The 21099-nt window shown below is 36.8% G+C and overlaps 1 protein-coding gene and 1 pseudogene across 1 annotated transcript in view; one reads left to right on the top strand and one right to left on the bottom strand.

Annotated features, from left to right (window-relative positions):
- Enpp3 (ectonucleotide pyrophosphatase/phosphodiesterase 3) overlaps nucleotides 1-21099 on the top strand; it is a 79967-nt gene that overhangs the window by 45443 nt on the left and 13425 nt on the right. Inside the window, exons 16-21 of the mRNA XM_027938500.2 lie at nucleotides 4065-4131; nucleotides 5904-5991; nucleotides 7295-7473; nucleotides 10995-11046; nucleotides 12624-12778; nucleotides 20418-20553. Of these exons, the coding sequence (XP_027794301.1) occupies nucleotides 4065-4131; nucleotides 5904-5991; nucleotides 7295-7473; nucleotides 10995-11046; nucleotides 12624-12778; nucleotides 20418-20553 (677 nt within the window). The remainder of the gene's footprint in view (nucleotides 1-4064; nucleotides 4132-5903; nucleotides 5992-7294; nucleotides 7474-10994; nucleotides 11047-12623; nucleotides 12779-20417; nucleotides 20554-21099) is intronic.
- On the bottom strand, nucleotides 16863-18309 carry LOC114095302 (protein Mdm4-like; annotated as a pseudogene).

Genomic DNA, 21099 nt, shown 5'->3' with positions numbered 1-21099 from the left:
ACCAGTATGAATCACTCCATCTCAAATAACCAATGACTTCATGGATCAAACAAAATTTATCAAATGCTTGCCATACTTATCAAATGCAGATCTTGCTTCAGGCATTTGGAATACAGACAGGATTTCTGCCCCCTTGGAGTATAACTGCAATGGAGAAGACTATTAATGACCCAGGAAACAAACGCATATATTTCTTGTAGCTAAATGAGTGATTCTTTTCTGAATTTTATTCCTGTATTTGTTTCCATGTGCTTAAGTGAATGCAAACAGAATCAGGATCATGTGGAATTTTCTCCCCTCACTTATATGTATGCAACCTAATTCCAGGGGATTACAATGGCAGTGGAAATACAGTGGCTAAAAGATATTTTTGACAAAGAAAGAGGCGCTGAAAGATGACAGAGAATTGGGCTCCAACAAGTAAGTGCAGGATAAGGAGCTGGGAATTTGGCAGAGCCTACAGTCAGCCAGCAAGTATGCAGTTCCACATTGGGTTCACTAGATGGCACTGGCCTCTCTCCTTTGGATCTGAGTTTCTTGAGCCTTTGTATTGTTGGTGGCTGTACTGCGGCTCAGGACAACATCTAAATGTGAACATCTAAAATGTGAATAAAATAAATTAACAAATTAATGTATGTGAATAAAATTAAACTTATTAAACGCTAAAATTGTTAATAGTTTGGGGACATGATATATAATACATATGGGGATACCTTCTCAAATATTTACTGTTAGGGGTCTATTAAAGAAGTTAGGAGTCCACAGGTGCAGAATGAGAAACAGTTATGGAAATAAGAGTGTGTAACCGAAAGCTCTGTCCCTATCCCTAATGCCAATCAATGCCAATTTAATGATGATAACATGATTTTGAGAAAAGGAAAAAAAAAAGTTTTATTGCTTTGCTAGCAAAGAAGAAACACAGGGGACTCCCGTCCCAAAGGCTGTGACTCTCTAGATCAGGAGAGAAGGGATTTTTAAAGGAACTTCAAGGGTTACATTTCAGGTGTGCTCTGGTAGGGAGCCCCAGTGTACCCAGATGGTGTGTTAAGATTCACTTGTTAATTTGGGAGATATTCACTTCCCAGATTCTCAGCAGGCATCTCCTTCCAGTACTGGGTGTGTTCAAGGACAATTAACTAGGGGAATAAAAGATAACACTGTCTCCCTTATCTTGTTAGGGAGGGGGAGACAGGAGAAGAAAGAATAAAAAACATTTTTTTTTTTTTAAATAAGCCTTAGAGCAGTGAGGGCTGCATTCAAAAGGTGACAGAACCACTGTTACAAGTGCACCACCAGAATACCTCTGGGTGGGGCCGGCCAAATGTTGTCAGCCAGTAGGTATTCCCGTGAAGTCTGTGCACAGTACTGGCACCCATCCAGAAGGCAAGAGGGCCTGAAAACTGGATCCTCACTCAGCTCACCAAGCCGCCTCCTGCATTAGAGGAGGAACGCGACCCTCTATTTTTCTGGAAGGTGCCATCTGCTTGCCAAGCCTTGCACACTGCCAGACTGTGTCCTTCAAGATGGGTTTCTTTCTCTAGATCTCTCCAGGGCAGTGGGGTGCTTTTTTAAAGCCAGCCTAGGTCTGGGACAAGAAAGGGTAGGGAAAATGAGAGCATAGTCGCTAGTGGTTCCATATTGCTGGATAACCCCATGAATGAAACTGCCCTCTGCATGAAGGACTTATATGTCAAGATTAAGAAGTATGACTTCCATCTTGAACAAAGTAGGAGACCATTGGTAGCTACGAATATAGTGAGACTTGCGTTTCAGAGAGCTTATTCTAGCTGCCTTATGAGGAAGAGGATCTAGCAAGAGACAGGAAGCCTGTTAGAAAGGTGTGTGGTGACCCATTCCCCAGAGTTATGATAGTCCCCAGGAGGGTGTGGAGCACAGGGATGGTGAAATCAGTTACATAGCACATCTCCAGGAATGTATTGTGGTTGACCTATGACCCATATTTTCTAGGTCATATTCTATCTCAAATTTGTATTCATTATACATTATTTCCATTTCCAGCAGCAGTTAAAAAAAAATCAAAAGTATTAGGGATGTGTGTGGTATGTAGGAAAATTCTACAGTTTGAAAGCAGGATGATCAGGGAACTTGATCAAGTCAGAGACTAGGAGGATCCAGCCTAGAACTGTGGCAGTAAAAGAGGGAAGGAAAGGACCAACAGGGAGATCACAAAGAAGATAAGTCTTGGCAACTGCTTGGGTATCAGGGGAGAAGTCTTGTTCATCACCACCTGTGTCATTACCCAACTGTGGGAGAGAAACTCAACTTTGATTTCGACTGTGTTAATTAGACAGGGAAAAGATAATAGAAAATTTGTTCCACAGGTTTCAGCTGGATAGAAGTTGAGCTAAATTATGACAGATAAAATCAACTCACCTTTTCCAAATGTCAGCTCTCATTTTTCCGTGTGTACTTTCCAGAGTCAAATTAATGGTTGGAAAGAAAGAACCTAAGCAGTTTGAAGAGCAAATTTCTAAAGTTTTCGCTTGAGAAGCAAAAATAGAGATTTTTTTTCATGCAATATTTTTATCTTTGCTTCACAACAAAATTTTGCAATATTTACTATCTTTTCTCATTGAACTAGGTGTAGGAAATGGAAATATTAAAAAAAATACTGGATTTTTCTGAAAATAGAAAGATAAACATGGGACAAATTTTAGAAAATTTTATTACAAAGATTTGGTTTAAAAAAAAAACCTTTTCCATCTTTCATAATGAGCACTCTAGTTTCTCACACAGAATTTAAAACTTAGTTATCTGCAATCAAATAATTCCAGTAACACTGGGAAACCAAATGTCTGTGCAAGAAGACTAAAAATATATTTTTAGCACAAGTTCTACCCTATAGGAACAATTTTGTTGGAATTCACTAAGATAAGGTGTTGAGCTGATGTCTTTCCGGTAACTGAATTGAAACACCTTATAAATAGGATTCCTACTGCTTTCCGTATTACAGTTTATTTTTATTTCTTTTTTCTTCCTACTAGTGGGTAGAGTTGAGCATAGCCTGGTTAGAGCCATGATTTATATTTAATTTTTGTGATTTACTTTATTTTTATTTTGTACTTAAACTGAGAGTCATTTTGATAAATGTTGATTTTTTTTTTTTTAAAGACACTAGACTACTGTCCTGTGCTCACTTGTGCCTTCAGTGCAAACATGAACAGAAGTTGTGTGTGTGTGTGTGTGTGTGTGTGTGTTTCCCTGGGAGGTGAAGTGTGAGGAAGCAAATGAAAGAAACCTTTTAAGGCCAGCCTTTGGAAAATGGAGTCTTATTCCTTCAAAGACCAAATTTGAACTTGTACAATATTGTAACTTTAAGAAAATCTAGGTTCATGTAGCAGTACTTTTTTTTTTCTAAGTATGAAAACCAACTGTGCAAAAAATTGCTGACACTGTTCAATTCAATGATTAACCATGGCAAAAGTCAAATTAATTGAATTTGAGAAGTTATTCAAGTAACAGAGCAATAGCCTAGGGAAGAAAATCCCAAAAGTTAAAAATAAACTCTTATTTACAGAATATACTAGTTACTCCTTACCAACTTTTATAATTAATTTGCCCTGAGTATTCTTTATTCATGTTTTTATATTATTCCACTGGACATCTCCACTGTAAAATAGAAATTAATATTCCTTCTAAGTGCCAAAGATTTATTCCTAAAGCACTTAAATGCTTAAAATGACACTAATCAAACTCTTCTTAATCACATAGTCATTGACATACAAAAGTGCAGATGAGCTTGAAGATAAATTCTTTTTCTTTAATCTGTGCCTTTTTAATTATTGTTTTGTCAATGTCTAAGAGTGCAAGAGTTTGACTTCTATTTATAGACCCTGGAATTCTCCATTCTTCTGTCCTACCGTTCTACTTACTACTCTATGGTTATGAATTCAAGCATGAAAAAAAACACATTTATGCTATTGTCGACAGGAAAAAATTACTTATATAAAAACAGAAGCTATATTAATCCATTAAAACTCATTTTACAATTAGGGCTCATATCAATACTTTGACCAGTATATGATAATAATATTTCTTCACAGGAGGAAAGGAAGTTCATACTGTGGAGGAGGCAACCATGGTTATAACAATGAGTTTAAGAGTATGCAGGTAATGTACTCCTGTATTAAACAAATGCTAATTGATCTTTGTGATAAGCAATCTCCAAAACTCTTGAATACATCCTGAATAGAGCAGATAAGGGCCCTCAAGAAGCCTTATTCAAAGAGGGGATGCAGACAGAAGGCAAAACAAAGGAATATATGATTTGATATGTTAGGTGAAGTGCCATGGAATACAGAAAAAGTGAAGCCGGATGAGAAAGTGGAGTATGTTGGGGTGCCCTGGGGACAGGATGCAACTTTAAAAAGGGTAGAAGGGGTTAGAATCACTGAGGTGGTATTTGAGCAAAGACTCCAAGGTGGTGAAGGAAGTAGCATTTAGGTATTCAGAGAACAATGTCCTAAGCAGAGGACACTGCCAGTGCAGAGGCCCTAGGTTAGTTTTGGAGACAAGAGGGCCTTTGGCTATTGAAGGGATGCTGGACTGTGGCTGCTGCTGATTTGGAAGGAAGGAGCAAGAGGACAGTTTGACTTGCTGAGTTTGAAATATTTATTAAACATGCAAATAGAGATATTGAATATGCAGTTAAGGAATCTATCCCAGAGATGGAAAAAATTTTAGTCTTAGGCACAGAGATTATTAAAAATGTAAGACTAGGTAAAATATTCAGGGATTGAGTATAGATAGGAAGACCAAGTATTGAAAGTGGAACACTTCTGTTTGAAGAGATTGGAGAGAAAAAAAATTATGAGCAGAGACCTAGAAGTAGAGGCATCAGCAAGCAAGAAAGAAAATCAGAAGTGGTGTATGTGGAGCCCTGAAAGTTCAAGGAAGAAAGTCTACAGAGGAATCTATGTGATCTATGTGTAAAATGTAGCTGAAATTCCTCCATAGTCAAAGCTTTATAATTATTGCATTCTGATTGTCTTATCTAGTTCTATTTGTCACACACACACACACACACACACACACACAAACACTCACACATATGCACACACTCCTTTCCAAATGGGAGAAAAATGTTAGGCTCTTTATGGAACATACCGTCTCTCAATGTTGCCATGGTGAGTTATATCACTTTGTAAATACCTGAAAAATCTCTGGAAACAGAGCTTTTCTATTAATTAGGTTACTATATGATATGAAATTCATGACTACAAGAAAAACATGCCTCCAATTCTTTGCTGATCATCTTAGAAAAATTATGTATTCCTCGTTAACCAAAAAGAATTGTTTATCCATATTTGGTAATTGTGTAAGATTATAAACAACTAGAATTAGATTTGTTATGAATAATATAATTTTAGTAATAATTAAATATAAACCAGAACACTTAGTTCTTTTCATCACAAAAGTAAAAGGATGAGGTGTTTGAGAATTGAGTGAGTTAGGAAGGTATGCAAAACTTTGAAAATATTGAAGTGTATGTATATCAACATTTCTTGTCATGTATTAACATATTTGAGCAATGATATGAAAACATCATATGGTATTATACAATAAATTTCTAATATGTAATGTCTAGATTCTATGGAATTGTGCTGATATCGGTTGTCCTCTGTTGCTTGTGTCCTCCTAGTTGTTGACTTGAGAGGTGCTAGGGAAGCAAGGAGAGACAGGTAAACACAGCATTGGATTAAAATAGATACAACATCACAGGTGGCAGTGGTTTAAAAATCATTTTCAAATCTGGAAAGAAATCCTTATAGAAGCCTAAGATGTAAATAGGAGAGTTGTTACAGAGGAAAAATGATGTCTTTCCCTAAAATTATTAATGAATTTAGATTTTATCTAGTAATTATATAACTATTACCACCTAGGCTCTCTTTTTGGCACATGGACCCAGTTTTAAAGAACAGACTGAAGTTGAACCATTTGAAAATATTGAAGTGTATAATCTACTGTGTGGTAAGTATATATAAATAAATTCACCAGCAAAAGGTGGATAGTTTTTTAATATAGTGTAGTTTGAAACTGGGGACAAACTGAATTCTAAGGCTAGATGTTGTGCATTAAGACAGGAAGTAGAAAAGATGGGGGAAATTTTTATTTATTATCCAGAATTATTCAGCCTTAAGAGTAAATTCATTTTTGTTTTCTTAGTAATGTTAAACCTTAGATCTTAGGAAACCATGCTTTTCTATCAGTTAGTTGCTATATGATAATTTAATAAAAGTCAGAAAAATAAAATAACATTTCCAACTTTTCAAAGAAAGATAAACATACCTAAAACACAAGTACTTTCTTGTAATCCTAAGGAGAAGTCTCCCGGCATAGAAAGATGGTGAGAAAGTCCTATTTGGCTAGACACCTGTTATTATACTCAGGTTGAAGAACTAAAAAGAATAGGAGTCTTAGGGAACCTAATCTACCTTTCAATCTACATGATTGCCTTAGTCTAATGTACTCTCAAATCACTTGCCTGGTAAGGCAAGGAGAAAGCTGCTGTTTCACTGTTAGATGGATATAAGCATACGCACAATTATTTCTCTTAATCTTACTGTCCTGTCATAATTGAGGGTGACTTAGAGACCCAAAAGTACCCATTTTAAAATAGTGTTTTGTAGTCTTAACAACTAAATTCTTGTTTCCATAGCTGCTGGGTTTGCGGCCAGGGTTGTTGGCCCTTTGTGGAAATGGTTAGTAGAACTCTAATTTGAGGAGAGATCTCTCTTATGTAGTAGTCAGCAAGAGCCACGTAAAAGGCTATGTTTATAAAATATGTTTATGTCCTGTTGTCGAAAAAAATAGAAGTTCTCTAAATATTAAGCAAAATTCACTAGTTAAATTTTTTTAAAGTATCCATTCTTAGAGAATTTTCATATAGCTAAGTAAACATAAGTAAGATTATAAATTATTTAACTTCTTTAAACTTGTTTTTACTTAAGAGGATAGCATTTTATTCTAAAAAACCATGGTATGCTTAAGGAACAAAGTGATCCTTTTAGCAATGCAGCTTTTCTCCTGAGGGACAGAAAAAGTTCATGGAAGTTCCTATGGTTCATCTATGGGGATTGAGCCAATGTGGAAAGACTAGATGCTGGAGCTCTGGGAGATGAAATTCAGTAAACTGAATGGCACATTCAGTACATGGCTGGGTTACAGCAGAAGTTATTAAATGAATGAAACAGTAGATGTTGTTTCCCATCTCCCACACAGGAGTCATTGCCTTCCAATTTAAAACTGTTTTGAACTTATTTGTTTAAAACAGATCTCCTACGCATTCAACCAGCACCAAACAATGGTACCCATGGTAGTCTAAACCATCTTCTGAAGGTGCCTTTTTATGAACCATCACATGCAGAGGAAGTGTCAACATTGTCAGTTTGTGGAGTTACAACTCTGTTGCCCACGGGATTTTTAAACTGTTCATGTCCTAAGACACAAGATGTAAGTAACAACTTCATGCATCCATAAGATTATAAATGTAAAGGGGCAAGCTGGTCTATAACCAGGGTTCTGTTATGGCTTGGATTATTAAGTACACATGTGGTTTTTCAAAACCTTATCTGAAAATTAGGAATTCTAATGTATGCATTATAAGATTAAGTATGTGAATATACTTTGAAAATTGGAAAGCTGTATTTGGAAAGGAATTGTTAATCCCACTATGAACTAATTGCTGCAACCATTCAAAATAATCTTGGATCTCTTTTTGATTTGCTCATAAACGATTCTTAAAGTTGGAGAATCAGATGGTCATGTTTGGCCATTTAGAATAGAACGAACTGGAAGGGTGCAGGAATTGTAACCTGGCATTAGACACACTCATAAGGGTAGGTTCTGTGAAGTATTTCTTTGGGTAGCAGTGGAGAGTCTCTATCAGGCACCACTTAGACACTTATTGATAGACAGTAGACACTGGAAAGATGCTGTTAATAGATCAGGGCTTGGTCTGAGCATCAGCTGGCAGTCAACACTGAGTACGGAAGTAAGACTTCAGATTCCAGGAGATTCTCAAAAAGGTGAAGTTCCAAGTGCCCTAAAAGGGGAAGGAGCCTACTTCTTGGGAGCAACATTTTACTCCTCACACATCAGATGCAGCACTAAGCTCTAGGATATATATAGAACTCAAAAAGCTAAACACCAATAATAATAATAATAGTCCAATCAATAAATGGGCCAAGGACCTGAACAGACACTTCTCAGAAGAGGATATACAATCAATCAAGAAATACATGAAAAAATGTTCATCATTGATGGCAATTAGAGAAATACAAATCAAAACTACTCTAAGATTTCATCTCACTCCAGTCAGAATGACAGCTATTATGAAGACAGACAACAATAAGTGTTGGCAAGGATGTAGGGAAAAAGGCACACTCATACATTGCTAGTGGGACTGAAAATTGGTGCAGCCAATCTGGAAAGCAGTTTGGAGATTCCTTGGAAAACTGGGAATAGAACCACCATTTGACCCAGCTATCCCTCTCCTCAGACTATACCCAAAGGATTTAAAAACAGCATACTACAGGGAGACAGCCACATAAATGTTTATAGCAGCACAATTCATAATAGCTAAACTGTGGAACCAACCTAGATGCCCTTCAGTGGATGAATAGATAAAATAAAATGTGGCACATATACATAATGGTGCTCAAAATACAAAGACCAGCACCACTTTAGAGAATCAGATCACCTGGGTGGGTTGGGATTTCTGAACAAAACTGGAACCCAGGAGCTGTCAAGATAAAATGAATGTCAACATATATTTGATGCCAAGTTCAAAATGTGATTGTAGAGCTAAATAAATACTGGCTGCCTCAGGTAAGAATTGCTCCTTATGGTCAAGGGCTGGTGAAGACTTTATATTCTCTAATCTTCAAGCTATCATTACACCCATACATAAAGAAATACCCAACCAAAAAAAAAACATTAAGAGACAAACAGTAAAACTTCTCAGTAATTATAAAATTATAACTTCATAGCAAAGATAAGAGTAGGGGTGTGGGTTTCCTACCTGATATCCCTAATAACCTCAGTTCCAGGTTTCCACTATTCCAGATAACCTCAATAGAATGGCCATTAAATTATGATGATGATGATAATATAAAGTGGGCTTTGGGTATTTTATTCCCCATTTTAGAGAAAAAGAGGGCTCAGAGAAGTTAGGCAAATTGTCCAAAGTCACAGAAAGTTAGTCTATCTGACTGCAAACTTGGAGTTCTGTTCTATAAAGAATGTCTTTTTGTATACCAGGTATGGATCTAAGACCAGCATCTGCTTGACCTGGTGTTTGCCTAGAGATGCAGAACCTCAGGCCATAACCATAAGGTTTATGAAATCATGATATTCACTTTAACAAACCCTGAAGAGATTTGTATGCACCTCAAACTTGAGAAGCACTGGCTGTCATCCAGACTCCATTGTTGATTCCAGCTGCCTCTTTGTCCCATTTTCAATTATATCTTTGCCAATTCCTACACACACACACACACACACACACACACACACACACACACACGGTGGGCAGGGAGAGAATGGGGGAGCTGTACCACCTCTGTATTTCTGACTAGAGGCAGAATTGGAATTTAAGTCCATGTTAGTCTTTTGTCTTTGTTCACTAGTAAACAAGTAAAGTTTCACTAGTAAAATACTTCATGTGATTACTGCAGAAGTAATAATAGCTTTTACTTTCTTCCCTTCCCTGTCTTGTTATCTTACAGGGTAGCCCTCTGGAAGAATTGAATGAAATGCTAATTTCTAATGAAGCTAAACTATCTGAATGCAGACAAAGATATCCTCTCTGTAATGAATGTCTCTTACTAATCAGAGAGGTATGGATCCAAGACTAGCATCTTCATGACCTGGGGGTTGCCTAGGGATACATAACCTAGGTTTATGAAATCACGATATGTACTTTAACAAACCCTCAAGAGAGGTGTATGCACCTTAAACTTGAGAAGCACCAGTTGCCATCCCGACTCCATTGTTGATTCCAGCTGCCATCAGAATGCTTTGTTCCATTGTCTATTATACCTTTGCCAATTCACACAAAATGGAGAAGCAGTAGCATCTATCTGTATTTCTGAGTAGTGGCAGAATCAGAATTTCAGTCTGTTGTCTTTGTTCACTAGTAAACAAAGTAAAGTTTCACTAGTAAAACACTTTGTGTGATTACTGCAGAAGTAATATGGATCATTCTTTTTTTAAAAAAAATATATTTTTAGTTGTTGATGGACATAACTTTATTTATTTATTTTTTAATGTGGTGCCGAGGATCAAACTCAGTGCCTCACATGTTCTAGGCAAGCACTGTACCACTGAGCCACAACCCCAGCACAATATTGATCATTCTTTGACATGTGTTATTACTTTAACTTCTTTCCCTTCCTCGTCTTGTTATCTTACAGTCTACCAATCTGGAAGAAATGAAACAAATGTCAAATCTCACTAAAGTTAGTCTATCTGACTGCAAACAGAAATTTCCTCTCTGTGAAAAATGTCTCTCCGTACTCAAAGAGGTAGGATCCAAGACCAGCATCTGCATGACCTGTGGGTTGCTTAGAGATGCAGAATCTCAGGCCATAACCCAGGTTTATGAAATCATGATATGTACTTTAACAAACTCTCAAGAGTTTTGTAAGCATTTCAAACTTGAGAAGTACTGGCTATCATCCTGACTTTGTTGTTGATTCCAGCTGCCATCAGAATACTTTGTCCCATTGTCAACTATATCTTTGCCAACTCCTACACATGGACACACAGAATGGGGGGGCAGTAGCATGCTATTTCTAAGTAGTGGCAGAATTGGAATTTAAACCCATGTTAGTCTGTTGTCTTTGTTCACTAGTAAAGAAAGTAAAGTTTCAGTAGTAAAGCATTTCAGGTGATTACTGTAGAAGAAATATTGATCATTCTTTGACACATGTTATTACTTTTACCTTCTTCCCTTCCCTGTTATCTTATAGGCTCTCAATCTGGAACAAATGAATCTAAGGCTAAATCTGACTGAAGAAGAAAGTAAGTCAGTAAAGTCTATGTTAAGTGTTTGATATTTAGAACTAATAAAACACAATATTGCTCTTTGGGGATTGTCCAAAATAAGCTCACAGAGGCTTTTAAAGATTTCATTGCCAAGAAATCAGAGGGAAAACCCCAGGGGTCTAATAACAAAGGGTGCCAAACACCAGGAGAGTTGCACTTGTTCCAAGATTGTGAAAAATTCCTTGAAATAACTGTGCTTTGTCTGAGGCCCCCTCTTCCTTTCCTAAGGTGTGGACAAACCACATTTCCTTGGTTCCTGGCTGTGGAACCTGGGGCAAATCATTTACCTTTGCTGTGCCTCTAACTCCTCATCTACAAAAATCATACCCCCTTTATGTAGTTGTAAAGATAAAAACAGCTAATCCATGGAAATGATTTACAAGTGCCTGGCCTATAGCAATGCCTCTATTTCCTGTTACCTTCTAAGTATTCTTGTGTTAAACTCTCTAAACCTCAGTCTCATCATTTATAAAATGGGGATGGCAGCCATCTCTTGTTATCTGCAGGGGATTTGTTCCAAAACTCCCTGCAGATAAGCAAAACCTGCAGCTGTTCAAGTCCCTTATATAAATGGCATAGTATTTTCAATGAACTATGCATATTCCCCCATAAACTCTAAATCATCTTTGGACTACTTGTAAGACCTAATACAATACATATGGTATGTAAATAGTTATTATACTGTTTTGTTTAGGAGGAAATGACAAGGAAAAAAATCTTTACATGCTCAGGAAATGTTTTGTCAATATTTCCAATCTGCAGTCAGTTTGAATCAAATATGATAGAAACAAATTAATAGACATTAGGATACAGTCTGCATCTTCTCAGGCTGCTATAACAACACCATAAGCAGGTGACTTATAAACAACAGAAATTTATTCTCATAGTTCTGGAGCCTGAGCAGTCCAAGATTAAATTGCCAACAGATTCAGTGTCTGGCCAGGGCCCACTTCATTATAGATGGCCTTTGTATTCTGACCTTATGTGGCTGAAAGGGCAAGAATCTCTCTGGAGTCTCATCTTTATAAGGGCACTAATTACCTTTGATAAGGACTTCACCTGATGACTTAAAGGACTTCCCAGAGGTCCCACCTTCAAATACCACCACCTTTGGGATTAGGATTTCAACATGAATTTTGGAAGGACATAAACATTCAGACCATAGAAGACTTACTTTTTTAAAAAAATTCCAATATATTTCCTATGGAATTATTAAAGTACATCATCTTTGTTGTAAAGTAGGCACTTTGGGTTTTAAGATTTCATCTTCTTTGGTTATATCTTGTGAGATATAAAACATAAAAAGCAAAAGAGAGCTTCACATCTTTTCTTAGCCCTTTGCTTAACCAAGTTACTTACCTAAGCCTTAGTTTTGTGATCTGTGAAATGGGATAGTAACACCTACCTTACAGAGTGGTTATGAGTTGTAAAAGGTTAAATATATAAAATATTCGTTAGAATACCTGATAAATAAGCCACCAGAGGGTAATTATATGCATAGAAGCACTTGCTGTTTTCACAAATATTTTTATTTTACATTATTTTCATTTTAGTAATTGCAACAATGAAAGTAAATTTGCCATTTGGGAGGCCCAGGGTTATGCAGAAGAACAAGGATCACTGTCTCCTCTACCACAGAGAATACATCACTGGATTTGCAAAAGCTATGAAGATACCTATGTGGAGTTCATACACAGTTCCCAAGCCAGTAAGTTCCTGAGTCCATTGATCCATGCAGGCTGGAAAAACTTGGTAATTCTTTACCATTGTAAGCATTGAATTTTGTTTTGTAGCAATCACAAAAGGTATTCATTTGCCTGTAGCTTATAAAGAGAATGTTCCAGGTATTACATAAAGCCTTTGATAGGTGCTGTTTGGTGCAAAAGAGAACTACATTGTGTTTTGATTAGAGAGTTTTTATAGGCCAGTTTGCCAATTGGTAAAGCAGTAGAAACTGAAGCAACAGGAAGTACAGAGACACTGTTCTCTAGTAACAGTGGGTGCTTGTAGAAGATACCGTAGCCAGGTCAAAAAGGGCTTGTTAATTTTTTTTTTTTTTTTTTTTTTTTACTATTTAACAAGTACTTTATTATCTGCTGTGTGCTGTGGAAGGAACAAGGAGCAGAGTGTGAAGAAGACATGATCTTTCCCTGAAGGCTGAAGCACTCTGATGAGTTAGGCTCAACTTACCTGAGCAGATGTGTTACATCACAGGTCTCTCCAGACCAAGGTTGAGAATCCATTTATTTAAATCCTCTTCCCTCCTCACTGTCTGGCAAACTTCCTTTCACTATATGGTGCCAAGATGCTTAACTACCCATGAGGAAGAAAATCTTAGATACTTACCTCACACTATACACAAAATTAAGTTTCTAGTGGATTTATAGACCGAAATATGAACAACAAATCCATATTTTCCTTTGTGCATATCTTTATGACCTTAGGATAGAGAATGATTTCTAAGAACACAACAATAACAATAAAATTTCAGAGGAAATTAATTGGACCATATTAACATTAATGTGTGACAATGACAGTCATGGATGGGACAGTATATTTGCATTGCATATAAAAAACAAGTGATAAAGATCCAGAATAGTAATTAGAATCCAGAAAAGATAATAATATCTGTGAATAGACATGAGAGTAAAAATCATCCTAGTCAATATGTGGACAAAAGATATGAGCCAAGCAATTCAACTTCATTAACAGTCAGGTAAATGTAAATCAAAACAAAAGGTAAAATCAGCCTAAACACTTAGCTTCTTCAGGGCAGGAGTGGTTATGAAGTATCCCTGGCTATTAAAATGCTCATTAAATCTTATTAAATGGAATGTATTAGATGAATAAATCTCAAACATTATTTTAAAAGACTTTTAGAGACAAAGTTGTACAGCTATCCAGAAGGGTAAATAAATAATCAGGACTCTGTTTTTGTAGAGATAATCATAGTATTTTAGAGCAGACATGTGATGAACTCTAGCTGTTAACGGTTCTTGCTAAGAAAGTAATTGGTTGTATCCGGTTTAACTACCCTTCTTGTTCCAGCTCAAGAATTTTAGAGAAAAGTAAGCATATTTTCCAGTTACTAATTAAATTTTTGTGTATTCTGAAAGCCAGCTCTGCTATCGACGTGGTTTGATTGTGATCACTGGTCACAGAGCACTGATGTATGTTTCCCAGTGTGGACAAATATTTCACCAGCAGTTACCTAAGTTCATGTTTGTGGCTGGTGGCAACTACTCTTCTTCATAGGCACAATGTGCAATTCTTTGTGATTTTCTTTAACATTCCATAAAATAATTTCTATTTTATTTTTGCTTTTGAGAGGGAAGGCATATTCAAGGTCAGTCTTATTTTTAGTTCTCTTTTGAAAAGTCCAGGCAGGTACCAGGGATTCTGTGGAGTTGAAGGGAATGTTTATGTTTTTAACAATTTCCGCTGCTGTCTTGCATTCCTGAATTTGTATGAGCTTTGGCGGAAACCAAAGGCAGAGGGATTTTAAGTCAGTGCAGAGGAGGAATTTAGTACAATTCTTCTTTGTTATTGTTTTAAAACTAGCTTCTTTGTTACCAAAAGATCCTGTCCTTTCTCTGATCCCACAGAAGGACTTGTCTATTTCTCCCTCCATGTGACAGGATGGAATTCTAGCAATTTTCTGCTTTCTAATTCAGAAATTGCTCCATTCATGTGTTGTGGTTCAGGAAAATTACATACAAGGATGTTTTGAGATTCACATAAAAATGTTGTAAATCAACCCTGTGTCTGAAAAATCAGACTTTAAATAAGTCTGGAACATGAGTCCCCATTAGTCCACACCTTTAGTTTTACAGAGTTTTAGGTTTTTTGTGGTTTTGGTGGATTTTCTAACTTTTGTTGTTATCTCAGAAGAGTTCTGGTTAAGTAGTTGTGACTTGAAATCACAGTCCTACAACTGCTTCTAAACCAGGAAGACTGCTCAGGATGTAGGTGGATTTTGCTTCTGGGTCTGTTCAAAAGGAAGATGTGAACTGGTTTTTCTGTTGGTAGCTAAAAATATGAAAATAAAAGCAAGAATCGTGATAGTTATTTAGAATAGATACTTTAGAAATTTAATGAAATCAAAAGACTTTTTAGAGGAGAAAAATCTATTGTTCTGTGAAAATGCCCCATTTAATGTACATAAATATAATGTTATATATTATAATGTTTATGTATATATCACCCATTCACTAAATTGCTGTATTTTTAAAGCCTTTTTTTGTGTGTCTAAACCTTATCCTAACCATGTTTGTAAGTATTTAAAAAATTATGATTTTATTATATCTTAGAAACTTTTTTTTAACCATGAGAAATAATTTTCTCTTTGAGGAAAAAAAGTATACAATCAGACAAACAAAACTATAGCATTTAAAAGTATAGCTATTATCCTTACCATAAGACAAGATTATAACTATCCAATCTTTGAATAAGTATGCTTTAACTTTTACATTTGGCCCACAGTAAGGAGAAAGTATTAATCAAAATAAATTCGTCTCCTGTTTAAGTTCTGTTTGTCCCCTTGTCATACCAGAAGTAGAACCATCTCATTTTCCTATCTATTCTCATCATCTGCTTCTCTTGAAGATTTGAAGAGGTAGAGATTTGAGATTTTATCTGAGTGTCTTATTAGGCCCTTTTTTTGTGTGTTTCTGAGTTTTCTCTGGCTTCAGAAGTACCAGGGACTCTGAACAGAGGGCAGAACTGAGGCTGTTTCTCTGTGTGTTGAGGGGGTGGTGGTGGTGGTGATGGCTATGTGGCAGTAGTGCTTCACCATCGCCTTTTATCATGAGACCTTGGCTCAGGAAGGACATGACCTCCACTCCCTCTGTCCTTCTAGAGGCTGCCTTTGGCATCGTCTCACCTTCATAAATAAGGCCACATCCTGCTTTCCTGGTCTTGATTCATGTCTACTTGGGGGTTCGAGTTTGATATGTGAGAAATAAATTTCAAGATTTTCAGTTAGAAGAAAACATGTAACTTATTTTAGTTCTTTCTGGCCCATTTTTCTTAACCCCACATGCATGCTACTTCTAGAAAATGGTCAACAATTGCCCAACTAAATTTTTTGAGCACAACTTTTGTAGCCATAGTCTCATGAAAAATAACAGTAAACTTCCCTTCACATTTTCATAATTTAAACTGTTGGATATAGGCATTCCAGTTCTCCTACATTATAGATTAATGCTTTTGTGGCTACATTTACGTATTTTATATTTCTTTAAGAGAAACTTATTAAACATATGAGAGGTTAGATTAAAAAAAGGAAATAGCAAACTCGGGTTTTTTTTTTTTTGGTATTTATGGGGCTGACTCAGTCAGCAGTCATTGTCCCCATGCTCCCATTTTTTACAACATATTTGTGTGCCATTTTATTGCCAAGTGGAGAAACTGGTTGTTCAGAACTGTTCACTATGATATATTTTTGAAACAATATAAATGAGTGGTTTTAGTTTTTCAGATTCTGCTTCTTGAAGGAGAGCAGAATAAATAATGAGAGGTAATCCAATGCATTGAACACAAATATCTTCATATTTCTTCATTTACTTCTTGCTTTGTTAGAACTATTGCTTAAGAGCTTCCTTAGAAAGGAAGAAAAGAAGATGCATGTTTGAGACTGTGGATGTCTCAAAATGTTTTGATTCTGCTTGTGTACTAAGTTGATGGTTCAATTGGATTTAAAACTTTAGAGATTTTTTTGATGTTTACATGCACAAATGAACACATGAAATGGGTTATACTTAGTAGAGACAGGCAATACTGACATTTCCGTACGTGACCTGGTGCTCCTAATTAATATTTCTTTGCAATTGATTCAACTATGCTATAAAAACCTTAATAACTAATTGAATCTCTTTCTTGCAAATAGGACATGAAGCCCAAGCCTTCTTTAGTCTTCTGGCACAGTGAAAACAAGTCGTAAGATGGCTTGTCCTTCCATGAATAATGTTCCCGTCTCGTGGTCTTTTCTCACACAAGCTACATGGCTTCAAGATATTCTGGCAATCCTCCATATTTTCTACATCTGTTCTCTGCTCAGAGACATTATCTGATTGTTCTTCCATACTTGAGATGGTCTCTTGGCTTTCAGAACTGTGAGCCAAATCCAAGAATTCTACTGAGTTGCAGGGATTTAAAAGTTTAGAATTTCCTTCCTTTATAGATGCATCTTTAGGTCTAACAACTGGAGCTGAAACAGTTCTTTGGCAATCAGGGACATCAATTCCTTCACTTTCCTTTTTGGGCACGACAGTGATGTCAGATGTGGAGAGAGAATGTGTTAATTTAGAACAATCTGAATACCAATCCTTCCTCAAGGCCTAGCAATGGAAACAGTACCTCTTGCTTGGAGAATTAAATTTCTTGCATTCAGTGCACTGCCACTCATCCTCAGAGGTAACTTCTGTAACAGTATCATCACTTAAGGACTTAGAGTCCTCAAGGTCATCATTTTTCCCCACTTCAATCACCTTTTTGTCACTCACTTTCCCTACTTCTTCACTTGCTTGTTCAGTATCAGCAGCTTCAACTTTTATTCCAACACCTAACTGCTCTGAAACTGACGAATTTAAAAACCACAAATCATCCATAGTATCTGAAACAATGGCAGTACCTATGTCCTGATTTGTCTGTAAATCAGTTGAGCCATTACTTCTAGGTGTATAATTGTTTCTCAAGTTTCCTAAAATCCACCAAGGCAGGCCAGGTACATCCCACTCCTCAAACCCAAGGTCCAACCTAGATGTCTCATCTTGGCTTAAAGTTATCAAGTCTTCATCTCCTCTAGAATTTCTGCATTTATATTCTGAGGTAGTTAGTGCGGGAACATCACCCTCTTCAGTTCTTTTCCTGGAATTGGAACTTTCCTCTGCACTTTGCTATAGTAGCAGTGGTTAAAGTGACAAGATTCTTTCTTAGCATATCATAGAGAGGGCTTGGATCCTTCATGGAGAAGCTCTGACGTCCCAGTAGTTCTCCCAAAATATCTCCACCACAATAAACCATATGCTGCTCCTATGGATCATAAAGCTACTTCACCATTATATACTGGCCTACAATAGTACATTACCTCTTTAACAGTGAACATTTCACCTTGTGCACCTGCTGCCTGCAAAATCTTCAAAAGTGCAATTTTGGTTGTACCTTATTGACTCATTCTAGAGAGATCCTGCAAGCACTGTCGTATGTTGAACACTGGGCAGAGGTGGAATATGATGTCATTTTGACTGAAGAAACTGCAGTCTGTAGATAAAACTTATGGTCGATCCATGAGTCGCTCCCCCTTGGAACCCAGGAGGGAGGGGTGGCAGTTGCAGGTCCTAAGCCCTCGGCAGCATTTTGAAACCGGGAGGAATCGAGATTTTTTTTTTAAGTTAATAGGACATTATATTTCTGGATTCATAGTCTAATATGCTTATATTTTCTATACTTTCCCCCATGTATTTGTCTTTAATTTCACTTTATGAGACATTATAATTTCACCTTCCAGATCATATTCAATATTTGTCTCAGCTGTCCCATTTTTTAAAATTCCAAGACCTCTGTTATCTCCTTTCTTATTGCTTTCTTATTTTCTTTATTTTTGCTATATATACTCTTTCTGAGAGTTCTCTTCTGCTCTCTATATTGTCTTTTTTTTCTTCTTGGTTCCTCTTTCCCACCCTCATTGAGGTGGTCCTTTGCTGTCAGCTCAATCATTAAGGGGAGGCAGCAAATATGGTTAGGGCTTTCAAGGTCATAGACTTCTATAGGTTGATTAGGAAGCTACCAGCCATTTTGTTTTAGACTTCCAATTGTAAGTATCTAGTTTTACTTTCAGGTTTGATTGTTTTCCAAAGACAGAGCACTTCAGATCTGACCCAGTGAATATGATTTGCAGGTTAAATGGAGTAATGAGATTGGGAGTTTTATTTAATCCCATTGTTTTCAATATGGTGTGCCTGCCCTTTGTGCCTGAACTTTACTCTGGGCATCTCTCTGGTTTAAACTCTCCAGAGAGTAAACATTTTACATGGCCTTTCTAACCTGTCCTCTTGTTTCTAGTCCTACCTACTACATACATTCTCTGGTAGACTCCAAGTTCTATCCTTCTGGGCCTCTACAGTAAGAATCCAATTCTTTCTGTTTTCCCTAGTCATAGGCTCTTGGTGGTCACTGTTTACTGATCTACTCAATCAGATTACTACTTGTTTATCTGCTTGGCAACTTCATTGTGACTGTTTATTCCCTCATCGAATTTGAGAAGGTTGTAAAGATAAATGTATGTGTTCAATCAGTTTGAGAAGTTTGCTCAACTACTGTTTGTTTTCCAACTGGAGCTTTATAGTATGGTAGGGAGTATAATCTCTTCTTGGCTTTCCCTGGACTCTCCTTGATTTCAACTGCTACCCACTCTAGACCTCAACGTGGCATTCTCCTGCGTATGACTACAGCATAGGTGTGTGTATATTGCCTTTTTCTTTGCAAATTGACCACACATTTTAGACAACATAGCCAGTTTTTGCTCTTAGCACAGTGCAGTGAATAAAGGAAGAACATACTAATTTAACTTTATTTTTTAATTATTTCAAGTTTGTTAAGAAAAATATCCATGGTGGGCAGTAGAAGACATATAAATCAACTCTGAAAAATTAAACAAATTGTATAATGTTCACTTACCCATAGTAATATTCTAAGTAAAATATAATGAACATGCAATATGTTACCCTAAATACTGAGCTTAGGCAGCACATTTTTAAGATATCCCCAGTGAATAAATTATTGTATTAGTCTTTAGAGTTGCAAAGACAATTATTTAAAGAAAATTCCTATTTCATGATGAGTGAATTATAGATACAAATTTATTTAAGTCCAAAAATAAGTATGTTTAGATAACTACATCTTCTTTGAATTAAACTTAAGTTATTTAGAAATTCTTGTCCAGTTCATGTCTATAGTTCTAAAATAAATTGTTTTTATTTTATTTTCAATTTTTGTTTGAATGTACATGATATATCACCACATAAAAATTTGATCCTGAAAAAGATTTTGGGTTCTGGCAATGCTTCCATTTTTCCTCTGTTCACAATTCAGGTTTTAGTTTGCAAAGATTCCTTTCCAAGACGCATTTGATTTGCCCTCCCAATGTCCTCTAACTGGAAGGGAACCACAGAAAACAAGAAAACATTGCTGAAAACACCCATTTGCATTGCTTGCGTAGACCTGATTCACTAAGAAAATAGGAAGAGGTTAAATGAAAAACACTCTAGGGAAGTTATAAACCATATAAGGCAATGGGTGAGCCACAACTGTGGGTGTAATTTTTTTTTTTCTTTTCTCTCTTTCAGCAGGGAGACACATCGCCTCCTCCTCCCACTGTCTCAGACTGTCTGCGGGTTGATGTCAGGGTTACTTCTTTTGAGAGCCAAAATTGTTCCTTGTCTTTTCCAGACGAGAAAATCACCTACGGCTTCCTCTATCCTCCTGGTTAGTAGAGCTCTTTTTTAGAGCAATAGCTTAGAAAGCCCTCATCAGCTGGATGTGGGCATGTGCCTTAAACATATACTCCCCACAAAAACTACCTGCTTGGGCTAAACTAGTGTTACCGCTGTTGACCGGTGACGAGTCCTTGCTTCCCCAATGTTGAAGAATAACACCAAAGAAGGCAAGGTCAGAGTAGAAATTAGAAGTTTATTAAAGGACAGCAGAAAAGACTTCTCCCGGAGGAAGAAGGGGACCCAAGAGGTGGAATCCATGGAAGGGATGTTGTCTCCCCTTTTTATAGTTCTTTCAGTGATGGAATGTAGGTGGGAAGGCCCGAGGGGTGGGACACAGGTGGGCCAAAGAAGTAATCTGGTCAGGAAGGACTTCTGAGTCAGCACCTTTTTGCTGGGGGCTGTTCAATAACATTTCTTTGAGGTGGACTTTGGCCTAGGGCCTTTTCGGGACTTCATTAACATTCCATGAGTTGTCCTGCGTTTCCAGGAATCATTGCCAGCATGGCCTCCATTTTAGATTTCACTCGGCATTAGA

The sequence above is a fragment of the Marmota flaviventris genome, chromosome 6, assembly GCF_047511675.1.
Source record: "Marmota flaviventris isolate mMarFla1 chromosome 6, mMarFla1.hap1, whole genome shotgun sequence".
Classification (NCBI taxonomy): domain Eukaryota; kingdom Metazoa; phylum Chordata; class Mammalia; order Rodentia; family Sciuridae; genus Marmota; species Marmota flaviventris.
This window is presented reverse-complemented; position numbering and strand designations above follow the sequence as displayed.